Source organism: Schistocerca nitens, chromosome 2 (genome assembly GCF_023898315.1).
Source record: "Schistocerca nitens isolate TAMUIC-IGC-003100 chromosome 2, iqSchNite1.1, whole genome shotgun sequence".
NCBI classification, from domain to species: Eukaryota; Metazoa; Arthropoda; class Insecta; order Orthoptera; family Acrididae; genus Schistocerca; species Schistocerca nitens.
Window position 1 is genome coordinate 1087078465 of NC_064615.1, and position 13135 is coordinate 1087091599.

General features: G+C 38.3%; 1 protein-coding gene across 1 annotated transcript in view; it reads left to right on the top strand.

Moving 5' to 3' along the window:
* The window catches only part of LOC126237483 (uncharacterized), a 461878-nt gene that overhangs the window by 441650 nt on the left and 7093 nt on the right, over nucleotides 1-13135 (top strand). The window contains exons 40-42 of the mRNA XM_049947630.1: nucleotides 128-263; nucleotides 710-816; nucleotides 4359-4515. Of these exons, the coding sequence (XP_049803587.1) occupies nucleotides 128-263; nucleotides 710-816; nucleotides 4359-4515 (400 nt within the window). The remainder of the gene's footprint in view (nucleotides 1-127; nucleotides 264-709; nucleotides 817-4358; nucleotides 4516-13135) is intronic.

Below are 13135 nucleotides of genomic sequence, written 5' to 3' on the forward strand. Positions count from 1 at the left end.
TAGTTTTAACATTTCTATTCTTCTTCTTTTTACTATTTTCTTTGCTTGAATGTGTAACATTTACTCAATTACAACTAGTTCTATATGGCAGTTAACAGTACATTTTCTGTAAATGACATCATTACAGAGCTGCCTCAACAGAGTCTGATAATCCTCCAGAAGTTCGCATGCGCCCAAAGACAGGGAACAGTAAAGGAATTCAGCAGAAAGGGAGCTTATACAGAAAGAGCCTTTCTCTGGAGCAGACATCAGCACAAGAGCAGGTATGTGTAGTTAGTAAGAATTTTGAAAGTTGTTAACAAAGCAGATACAACTTACTGGAGGTAACAATTTAATTACAAAATTTAATTGCAAATACTGTTATAAAGTCAAGATGTACCAGAAAGTAATAGCATGCATTAGAAGTAGCTGTTTTATTTTATGTTATATTACAAAGACTTTTTACTTTCTGTGTAATATTTTTCCATTTTATTAACTTTTGGGAAATTTATTTTGTGATACGTAAATCTTGTTTCTTTTGTGTTGTAAGTTTATTTGTGTATCTGTTGGAGAGGTACCAAGTTAATGTAATTAGGTGCAAATGATATCAAAGAGTAGTTTGAGTAATGTCAAATTGTATAAATATATCAACTGTTTTAATTTTAAAAAATTTTAAAAGTAATACTTAGCATTAAATTTGAGATTATATTACCCCCTATATGCTTTGCAGCAGTCAATCTGGACAGATACAGAGAACGAAGGCAGCCTATCAAGCTTACAGTCTGTAGGATCAGACACATTTTATCCACTTAAGAGAAGAGAAACCAGCATGGACAGGTATGTTAAAAAATATGCAATCATCAGGGATCCATTGAGGTAACAAGCTGGAATGCACTTAAGGCCACACAGTCCCTTATCTGTATGTTCTATAAATCATGCTCATGATATATTATAATAATGTGAAATAAGGCAGTTTACAAGCTATTATTTTATATTTTGTTATTTTTTGTCCATTTGCATTTAAGTCTGTGCAACAGAAGAGTGCTTGTTTTGATAATTTCAGTCAATAGGTTATTATTTTGCATTATATGTACTACCGGTATAGTCTTCAACTCATAAACTCATATGTGAAATATGTAGAGTTGTTGAAGTGTTTTTTTCTCCTCAATACACCACTGTCAGGCATCTCATATCATAGGTCAAGTGAGCCAGATGTGTGTTCATGATTCATCCTGTTTCAAGCCAAAGTTAGTGTTAATGAAGAGTAATGCAAAGATATTTAAATCTTCTACTGTAACTATGGGCATTGTTATTGTTTCCAAATATGTTGGATCCTTTACAACAAATTTCTTGAAATGTGTGCAGAAATGAAGCATACCCTGTGATGATAATTAGCAAGTTAATGCTATGTGCCAAACTGCATCAAACCCAGATACATGCCTTTTATTGTGCCAGTTATACGATTGATAATGCATTACCCATGAAAAGTAAGTGCTGGTATTTAGATTTGAGTCCCAATTTGGCACACATTTTCACTTGCCAAAAAACTCCAATAATAGCATGAAGCAGTGGTTAAATGCTGATCCCTTTAAAGAGATGTATGTAGATCACCACCACATATTATCCTGACAGATTGCTTTTAAAAATGACAAGTTTTTTCCTAAAAGATGAGTTGCTAGAACTATTATTTCGTAATATACTAGCAGGTTATAATAACAAAAAGTGTTATCTAATTGTATTGCGGTCTCCTATAGTTGTGATCAAAGAAGTTATATTTTTTTTTTTTTTTACTTCTCATTTCATATGAGGGGCCCAATCGAAAAAGGGGCATTTGCCACCTGCACAGCGATTTTGTGATTTTGGTACAGGCAGACAGCTGATGCCATCTAGTATCATTGGTGGGAACTTCTAGCACAGTGGCATGTGCATGTTCCTTTAAAGAGAATGTATTGTATTTGCTGTTATTCAAGACTGACTCATTCCCAGTGGAAAAGAGGCCCATGCCAATAGTATCTCTGTGTCTCATGAGTCGATTCGTCTCATTGGTTGACTTGGTTTTGGAAAGCCAATCAGAAAGCATTTCTCAAATGTTGTTCATATGTTTCCAAGATGTCAGCAATAGATGTTGCTATTAATGTTACTCATGAACAAATTGCAACAGTAGCTTACATGAAAAAAGAATGTAAAGAAAATGAGTGGAAAGATAATGAAAGGAAGAGGTTAAGAAACAATGGAAAAGAATATAAATCCCGAAAAAATAAGATTGTTCCCAAGGAAAGTGTTTCTTGGTGCCAGTGATCCATCCATGCTGCAAAACTACGGTATGGTTTCTGCAAATACTCAACATTTAATGGGGAACAGAAGGAGGCGATATTTATTGAGTTTTCTTGGTTGGGAGATTATAATAAGCAAATTGCTTATTTATATGGATTAGTGTGACCTAATAAGTGCAAAAAAGTGTATCCAAAGAAGAGGAAGGTTCCAACAGTGAGCCAGAGGAAGGTTTCTTTCAGGTATTTTATTTTTGACACTCCAGTTACTGAGATTGAAGTGTATAGGACTGCATTTCTAGCTGTTCATGCCATTTCTGTTAAATGTTTGAGGACTGCCCATAGCAATTAAGGATGTGACACTGAGAGTCATGAATCTACAACACTTGTATCTGTAAATACACCTAGACAGGATGGAAGAGGCAAGCATTGTAACAGACCTCACGCCATTGATAAGGAGAGAAAATCACATCGTAATGTTTCCAAGGTACACATCACATTATAGTAGAATGTAGAATCCGAACAAATCCTACATAACCTCTGTACACTTGATTGCTGGAATGTATCATTTGTACTGTGAAGATCTTAAAATTACAGGTGAAGTCCCAGTGAAACAACTTGTGTATGAAACCATTTTCAACACAGAATATAGTGTTGGTTTTAAATTGCTGTTGAGTGATACAAGTCATATTTGTGATTCTGCTAAGGCATGTAATAACACCAAATCCACAGACATCAAACTACACCTTGAGAAAGCTGAAGCTGCATATAGTGCTCTGTAAAGTGACTGAAATGAGTCAAAATAGGATGGTAGTGATGAACTCATTTTGTGCACGGATTTACAACAGGCATTGCCAACACCATATAACTCGACAGAAACAGTTTTTTTATAAGAGACAACTTTGGACATATAATTTCTGTATTCACCATTGTAGTGATGAGAAGGCAGTGATGTGTGTCTGGTCCAAGGATGTTGCATCTAGACGGGCCGATGAAGTAGCTAGCTGTGTTTTAAAGGCTATAAACATGATGAAGGAAGAATGTTATCAAAGGCTCATCATTTATTTTGATTTTTGTGTTGGCCAAAATAAAAACTACATTATCCTAGGTCTGTGATTGTACCTCCTAGATAAAAAATGTTTTGATGTTGTTGAGCACAAATTTCTCCTCCCTGGTCACACATTCCTGCCATGTGACAGGGATTTTAGGGTTATTGAGAAGACGAAAAGAAAGACATAAGCTGTGTACACTCCAGCAAAACGGACTGAACCAATAAGAAAGAGCAAGCAAAAGAACCCATTCCTTGTGGCTGAAATGAAGAAAGACGAATTTGTGTCTTTGGGTTGTCTATAATGAACAGTATAGTCAAATGTAGTGTTACTGTTGGCAAAAAGCCTGCAGACATCAGAAACGCTATGGAGTTTAGATTAGTGAGTAGTGAACATTCTGTATATATCAAATATTCACACAATCAAACTGAGTAACCTGTGCAAGTTAGTTTACGGAAGTGTCGTGGACAATTTACGAAGCTTGCAGATTGCCGGTTAGTTCCTAAGTATCCAAATGGACGTCAAATTAAGACAGCAAAGTTCAAGTACCTTCAAAGCATACTGCAGTTTGTGCCTCGAATATATTCAAGTTTTTATTAGTCATTGATAAGTGATGGTAGTGACGACACACTGGAACAGGAAAACAATGATGAAAAGTTTGACTATTAATGACGTGCTATGTCTACATGTCAAAGATTTCATTTTCTGCACTTTAAATTATAATAAAGTGGCCTAATATTTACTAGTTTTTTGCAAAACACCATCTAGTTACTGTATCTCAGCAGGAGTTCACATTACTATATAAAATCATATTTCCTTAATTACCATTTCCTGACACAACATACTCTGGTGGCATGTGCGCCTTTTCCACTGGGCCCCTCATATGTTAGGAATATGTCTTCACTTGTGGGTTTCACGTGAAAAATAACATTGTGTGTGTGTGTGTGTGTGTGTGTGTGTGTGATTTGCTCAAGCATTTGTTCACTTCTCTTGGCCACTCAAAAATAGTCATTACTGGACAAAAACAATCAATCAAGTTAACAAAACTGTATCTTTGCAGTCGTCTTTCTGGTGGCTCAACACAAAGTGAAACTCCACATTCCACAGAAAAGAAAAAGAAGAAGAGTTTATTGGGGAAACTAAAGAAACTTACAAAGTCTCGAAGCACCGAAGAGACCAATACTGCATCGGATTATCCTATGTCGGCCAGTGCTCAGGTGAGAAATATTTGGCAGAAATTTTTAATTTAAGACAAAGTCTTTAAAAACATTGGTATCCTTCGTAAAATGTTTACATATTACACTGGAATGTATGAGAGTAGCAGGCACAACTATAAGGCTAGGATTAACTATTATTCTAAATGTTGAGGAGCATTAAGAATCAGATTACCTGCAGAAATTATAAAATCACCCATTTAAACATCTTTCTTTATATGATATTTAGTTTCATGTGGGCACGGGTAGCCATTTAAAACATAGCATTAATTGTCAGCACTGCTGTACTTAAATACTGTAGAAAATTAAAAATAGTGTAAGGGTAGCGAGAAGAAACTGTTTGTTCAAGATGTTGTAGCACGATATTTTCAGGTCCCTAATAATGAGTTATTCTAAACTGTTAGATTTTGTGTTCAGTTTCTCATCAAAACTTAATCTCAGAGGGCAAGTTAGAATTTTATAACTTAGTGAAATTACAAGGATGAGTTTACATGTTTTGTGAAAAACATAATACATACAAAAACAAAATTTATTTCTCAGCATTGCCTACTATGAGCTTTATTTATGTACTCAACAGATTCCCACTTTTTACAGCCTCAGAAACCCTGAAAAATAACCTCAGTATTCAATCAAATTTTTTTTCATGATAAAGAAACAAAAATGCCACATGAGAGCAAATCTGGTATACATTCATCAACCCACTGTTTTGAATGAATCTTTATTCCATGGGTGTAATAATGGATTGGCATTTTCTCTATAGTCTTGTAAGAATGCTGGAATACTTTTCAACTGTCCCTCAGCTTGAGAAATCTGCCCTATCTCCGTGCCTACATTAGCATATGTGAGAAAGTGGTTCTGAGTGGCATTGCAGAATCTCCTTAAACTTTCCTCACCCAAGTCTGTCAGACGTGCAGTCCACACTTTTATTTTAAAATGTTTAATCACTGGATGGTACTTGTCTTTATAATTTTGTATAGAATGAATAAAATCAGTAGCACCTATCACTTAAGAAAGACGCCACAAAGCAACTGCACACTGCAACTGTTTGAAACTGTAACAAAATCTTTACAATGTCTCCTTCATCTCCTTTTTTCTGACAAGCTTTATGAAATTTAAAGAAGTAGAGGAAATATTATGTTTTTGAACTTTGACTTGAGACATCTGGGTACACGAATTTGTGTGGCTATTTGAATTTGACAATGCATTGATATCATTTGCCTTGCCCATTCTGTGCTTGTCTGTCATGCCAATGGATAGTATGAGATGGCATGCCTCGGACAGGGAAGAAATCTGTCATGATCTTTTCAAAAGAATTATTCTAGCATTTGCCTTAATTCATTCAGGGCAACCATGGAGAAACTAAATCAAATTGGTTGCTCAGGGATTTGAAATCCACTCATCTCTCAATTGCAAATTCAGTCTGTTAACTACTGTTCCAGCTGCTTCAGTTTCCTTCTTTATTCTAGCAACTTTCTCCATTTGAATTCCTTTTTGATGCATAATGGAACAAAATACACAGCAACATGTTATGTGGTCCATTTTCTGTGTTTTTCTTTGAATAAATTAATTTGCAAATATGAAATTCTACAAGACGACATATTTAGAGTAAGTGTAATAGAAATATGAAACAAAAAGCTAGACATAAAAAGATGAAAATGCAGCAGACTAAAAGTAATATTAGTATGTGTTACATTCGTGAAACATCACTTGTACAAGAACTATTTATAAACTAACCTCTGACTGACTATTAAAAAAGGAAAAGAATATATGAAACAATTCATATACATTCTGTACTTACATGTCATTACTTCTCCACATAGTCGCCACCCAAATTCAAACATCTGTCATATTGTGACACTGGCTTTGGTATCCCTTCTTCAAAGAAGTATCCTGCCTGGTGCTTCTGCCAATTGTTGACAAAATGATTGAGGTCATCTTCTGTCATGAATTGCTGTGTAGCCAGGCAGGCCTTCATATTGTGGAGGAGATGGAAGTCACTTAGTGCCAAGTCTCACTAATAGGGAAGATGTTGAAATATGTCCTTGCTGAAGAGTCAGAGTTTTTCCTTCCTTCTATTCACAGTATGGGGTCATGCATCATCATGAAGGAAAGTGATTCCCTGTGTAATCATTCTCTGCAGTTTGTTTTGGATTGACCTTTGGGTTTCACAAGAGTCCCACAATAAAGCTGTGATGTCACAGGAATCTCAAATGTTACTACGATGAAATCTGTTTTGTGATTCCAGAAAACTGTAACCTTCTTTTTGTGGTTTGACAGTGTGTGTCTGAATTTTTTGGGCTTGTTGGGAGAATAAGTGTGCATCTACTGTTTGGACTAGTTCATGTACTGAACTCACATCTCAACCCCCTCATCATGGTAGCACTGAAGTGCAGAAGGAATATCAAGGCCAAACTCACTGCCTCAGTTTAGTGAACGTATGTTAGACATTTTGGTACCCATCATGCTGAACCCCCATGAACCGTGGACCTTGCCGTTGGTGGGGAGGCTTGCGTGCCTCAGCGATACAGATAGCCGTACCGCAGGTGCAACCGCAACGGAGGGGTATCTGTTGAGTGGTCAGACAAACGTGTGGTTCCTGAAGAGGGGCAGCAGCCTTTTCAGTAGTTGCAGGGGCAATAGTCTGGATGATTGACTGATCTGGCCTTGCAACACTAACCAAAACGGCCTTGCTGTGCTGGTACTGCGAACGGCTGAAAGCAAGGGGAAACTACATCCGTAATTTTTCCCGAGGGCATGCAGCTTTACTGTATGGTTAAATGATGATGGCGTCCTCTTGGGTAAAATATTCTGGAGGTAAAATAGTCCCCCACTCGGATCTCCGGGCGGGGACTGCTCAAGAGGACATCATTATCAAGAGAAAGAAAACTGGCGTTCTACGGATTGGAGCGTGGAATGTCAGATCCCTTAATCGGGCAGGTAGGTTAGAAAATTTAAAAAGGGAAATGGATAGGTTAAAGTTAGATATAGTGGGAATTAGTGAAGTTCGGTGGCAGGAGGAACAAGACTTTTGGTCAGGTGAATACAGGGTTATAAATACAAAATCAAATAGGGGTAATGCAGGAGTAGGTTTAATAATGAATAAAAATAGGAGTGCGGGTAAGCTACTACAAACAGCATAGTGAACGCATTATTGCGGCCAAGATAGACACGAAGCCCATGCCTACTACAGTAGTGCAAGTTTATATGCCAACTAGCTCTGCAGATGATGAAGAAATTGATGAAATGTATGATGAGATAAAAGAAATTATTCAGGTAGTGAAGGGAGACGAAAATTTAATAGTCATGGGTGACTGGAATTCGAGAGTAGGAAAAGGGAGAGAAGGAAACATAGTATGTGAATATGGATTGGGGGAGAGAAATGAAAGAGGAAGCCGTCTGGTAGAATTTTGCACAGAGCACAACTTAATCATAGCTAACACTTGGTTCAAGAATCATAAAAGAAGGTTGTATACATGGAAGAATCCTGGAGATACTAGAAGGTATCAGATAGATTATATAATGGTAAGACAGAGATCAAATTTTAAATTGTAAGACATTTCCAGGGGCAGATGTGGATTCCGACCACAATATGTTGATTATGAACAGTAGATTAAAACTGAAGAAACTGCAAAAAGGTGGGAATTTAAGGAGATGGGACCTGGATAAACTGAAAGAACCAGAGGTTGTACAGAGTTTCAGGGAGAGCATAAGGGAACAATTGACAGGAATGGGGGAAAGAAATACAGTAGAAGAAGAATGGGTAGCTCTGAGGGATGAAGTAGTGAAGGCAGCAGAGGATCAAGTAGGTAAAAAGACAAGGGCTGATAGAAATCCTTGGGTAACAGAAGAAATATTGAATTTAATTGATGAAAGGAGAAAATATAAAAACGCAGTAAATGAAGCAGGCAAAAGGGAATACAAACGTCTCAAAAATGAGATTGACAGGAAGTGCAAAATGGCTAAGCAGGGATGGCTAGAGGACAAATGTAAGGATGTAGAGGCTTATCTCACTACGGTAAGATAGATACTGCCTACAGGAAAATTGAAGAGACCTTTGGAGAAAAGAGAGCCACTTGTATGAATATCAAGAGCTCTGATGGAAACTCAGTCCTAAGCAAAGAAGGGAAAGCAGAAAGGTGGAAGGAGTAGTATATAGGAGGTCTATACAAGGGCGATGTACTTGAGGACAATATTATGGAAATGGAAGAGGACGTAGATGGAGATGAAATGGGAGATATGATACTTCGTGAAGAGTTTGACAGAGCACTGAAAGACCTGAGTCGAAACAAGGCCCCGGGAGTAGACAACATTCCATTGGAACAACTGACAGCCTTGGGAGAGCCAGTCCTGACAAAACTCTACCATCTGGTGAGCAAGATGTATGAGACAGGCGAAATACCCTCAGACTTCAAGAAGAATATAATAATTCCAATCCCAAAGAAAGCAGGTGTTGACAGATGTGAAAATTACTGAACAAACAGTTTAATAAGTCACAGCTGCAGAATACTACGTGAATTCTTTACAGAGGAATGGAAAAACTGGTAGAAGCCGACCTCAGCGAAGATCAGTTTGTATTCCACAGAAATGTTGGAACACGTGAGGCAATACTGACCCTACGACTTATCTTAGAAAATAGATTAAGGAAAGGCAAACCTACATTTCTAGCATTTGTAGACTTAGAGAAAGCTTTTGACAATGTTGACTGGAATACTCTCCTTCAAATTCTAAAGGTGTTGTTGTTGTTGTTGTTGTTGTTGTTGTGGTCTTCAGTCCTGAGACTGGTTTGATGCAGCTCTCCATGCTACTCTATCCTGTGCAAGCTTCTTCATCTCCCAGTACCTACTGCAACCTACATCCTTCTGAATCTGCTTAGTGTATTCATCTCTTGGTCTCCCTCTACGATTTTTACGCTCCACACTGCCCTCCAACACTAAATTGGTGATCCCTTGATGCCTCAGAACATGTCCTACCAACCGATCCCTTCTTCTGGTCAAGTTGTGCCACAAACTACTCTTCTCCCCAATCCTATTCAATACCTCCTCATTAGTTATGTGATCTACCCATCTAATCTTCAGCATTCTTCTGTAGCACCACATTTCGAAAGCTTCTATTCTCTTCCTGTCCAAACTATTTATCGTCCATGTTTCACTTCCATACAAGGCCACACTCCATACAAATACTTTCAGAAACGACTTCCTGACACTTAAATCTATACTCGATGTTAACAAATTTCTCTTCTTCAGAAATGCTTTCCTTGTCATTGCCAGTCTACATTTTATATCCTCTCTACTTCGACCATCATCAGTTATTTTGCTCCCCAAATAGCAAAACTCCTTTACTACTTTAAGTGTCTCATTTCCTAATCTAATATCCTCAACATCACCCAACTTAATTCGACTACATTCCATTATCCTCGTTTTGCTTTTGTTGATGTTCATCTTATATCCTCCTTTCAAGATGGTATCCATTCCATTCAACTGCTCTTCCAAGTCCTTTGCTGTCTCTGACAGAATTACAATGTCATCGGCGAACCTCAAAGTTTTTATTTCTTCTCCATGGATTTTAATACCTACTCTGAATTTTTCTTTTGTTTCCTTTACTGCTTGCTCAATATACAGATTGAATAACATTGGGGAGAGGCTACAACCCTGTCTTACTCCCTTCCCAACAACTGCTTCCCTTTCATGTCCCTCGACTATTATAACTGCCATCTGGTTTCTGTACAAATTTTAAATAGCCTTTCGCTCCCTGTATTTTACCCCTGCCACCTTTAGAGTTTGAAAGAGAGTATTCCAGTCAACATTGTCAAAAGCTTTCTCTAAGTCTACAAATGTTAGAAAGGTAGGTTTGCCTTTCCTTAATCTTTCTTCTAAGATAAGTCGTAAAGTCAGTATTGCCTCACGTGTTCCAGTATTTCTACAGAATCCAAACTGATCTTCCCCGAGGTCGGCTTCTACTAGTTTTTGCATTTGTCTGTAAAGAATTCGTGTTAGTATTTTGCAGCTGTGGCTTATTAAACTGATTGTTCGGTAATTTTCACATCTGTCAACACCTGCTTTCTTTGGGATTGGAATTATTATATTCTTCTTGAAGTCTGAGGGTATTTCGCCTGTTTCATACATCTTGCTCACCAGATGGTAGAGTTTTGTCAGGACTGGCTCTCCCAAGGCCGTCAGTAGTTCGAATGGAATATTGCCTACTCCTGGGGCCTTGTTTCGACTCAGGTCTTTCAGTGCTCTGTCAAACTCTTCACGCAGTATCGTATCTCCCATTTCATCTTCATCTACATCCTCTTCCATCTCCATAATATTGTCCTCAAGTACATCGCCCTTGTATAGACCCTCTATATACTCCTTACACCTTTCTGCTTTCTCTTCTTTGCTTAGAACTGGGTTTCCATCTGAGCTCTTTAATTTTCCTGTAGGCAGTATCTATCTTACCCCTAGTGAGATAAGCCTCTACATCCTTACATTTGTCCTCTAGCCATCCCTGCTTAGCCATTTTGCACTTCCTGTCGATCTCATTTTTGAGACGTTTGTATTCCCTTTTGCCTGCTTCATTTACTGCATTTTTATATTTTCTCCTTTCATCAATTAAATTCAATATTTCTTCTGTTACCCAAGGATTTCTACTAGCCCTCGTCTTTTTACCTACTTGATCCTCTGCTGCCTTCACTACTTCATCCCTTAAAGCTACCCATTCTTCTTCTACTGTATTTCTTTCCCTCATTCCTGTCAATTGTTCCCTTATGCTCTCCCTGAAACTCTGTACAACCTGTGGTTCTTTCAGTTTATCCAGGTCCCACCTTTTTGCAGTTTCTTCAGTTTTAATCTACAGGTCATAACCAATGGATTGTGGTCAGAGTCCACGTCTGCCTCTGGAAATGTCTTACAATTTAAAACCTGGTTCCTAAATCTCTGTCTTACCATTATATAATCTATCTGATACCTTTTAGTATCTCCAGGGTTCTTCCATGTATACAACCTTCTTTCATGATTCTTAAACCAAGTGTTAGCTATGATTAAGTTGTGCTCTGTGCAAAATTCTACCAGGCGGTTTCCTCTTTCATTTCTTAGCCCCAATCCATATTCACCTACTACGTTTCCTTCTCTCCCTTTTCCTACTACCGAATTCCAGTCACCCATGACTGTTAAATTTTCGTCACCCTTCACTATCTGAATAATTTCTTTTATTTCATCATACATTTCTTCAATTTCTTCGTCATCTGCAGAGCTAGTTGGCATATAAACTTGTACTACTGTAGTAGGTGTGGGCTTCGTATCTATCTTGGCCACAATAATGCGTTCACTATGCTGTTTGTAGTAGCTTACCCGCATTCCTATTTTCCTATTCATTATTAAACCTACTCCTGCATTACCCCTATTTGATTTTGTGTTTATAACCCTGTAGGCACCTGACCAGACGTCTTGTTCCTCCTGCCACCGAACTTCACTAATTCCTACTATATCTAACTTTAACCTATTCATTTCCCTTTTTAAATTTTCTAACCTACCTGCCCGATTAAGCGATCTGACATTCCATGCTCCGATCCGTAGAACGCCAGTTTTCTTTCTCCTGATAAGGACATCCTCTTGAGTAGTCACCACCCGGAGATCCGAATGGGGGACTATTTTACCTCCGGAATATTTTACGCAAGAGGACGCCATCATCATTTAATCATACAGTAAAGCTGCATGCCCTCGGGAAAAATTACGGCCGTAGTTTCCCCTTGCTTTCAGCCGTTCGCAGTACCAGCACAGCAAGGCCGTTTTGGTTATTGTTACAAGGCCAGATCAGTCAATCATCCAGACTGTTGCCCTTGCAACTACTGAAAAGGCTGCTGCCCCTCTTCAGGAACCAAACATTTGTCTGGCCTCTCAACAGATACCCCGCCGTTGTATTTGCACCTACGGTACAGCTATCTGTATCGCTGGGGCACACAAGCCTCCCCACCAACGGCAACGTCCATGGTTCATGGGGGGAGGATTCTAAAGGTGGCAGGGGTAAAATACAGGGAGCGAAAGGCTATTTAAAATTTGTACAGAAACCAGATGGCAGTTATAAGAGTCGAGGGGCATGAAAGGGAAGCAGCGGTTGGGAAGGGAGTGAGACAGGGTTGTAGCCTCTCCCCAATGTTATTCAATCTGTATATTGAGCAAGCAGTAAAGGAAACAAAAGAAAAATTCGGAGTAGGTATTAAAGTCCATGGAGAAGAAATAAAAACGTTGAGGTTCGCCGATGACATTGTAATTCTGTCAGAGACAGCGAAAGACTTGGAAGAGCAGTTGAATGGAATGGACAGTGTCTTGAAAGGAGGATACAAGATGAACATAAACAAAAGCAAAACGAGGATAATGGAATGTAGTCGAATTAAGTCGGGTGATGCTGAGGGAATTAGATTAGGAAATGAGACACTTAAAGTAGTAAAGGAGTTTTGCTATTTGGGGAGCAAAATAACTGATGATGGTCGAAGTAGAGAGGATATAAAATGTAGACTGGCAATGGCAAGGAAAGCGTTTCTGAAGAAGAGAAATTTGTTAACATCGAGTATAGATTTAAGTGTCAGGAAGTCGTTTCTGAAAGTATTTGTGTGGAGTGTAGCCATGTATGGAAGTGAAACATG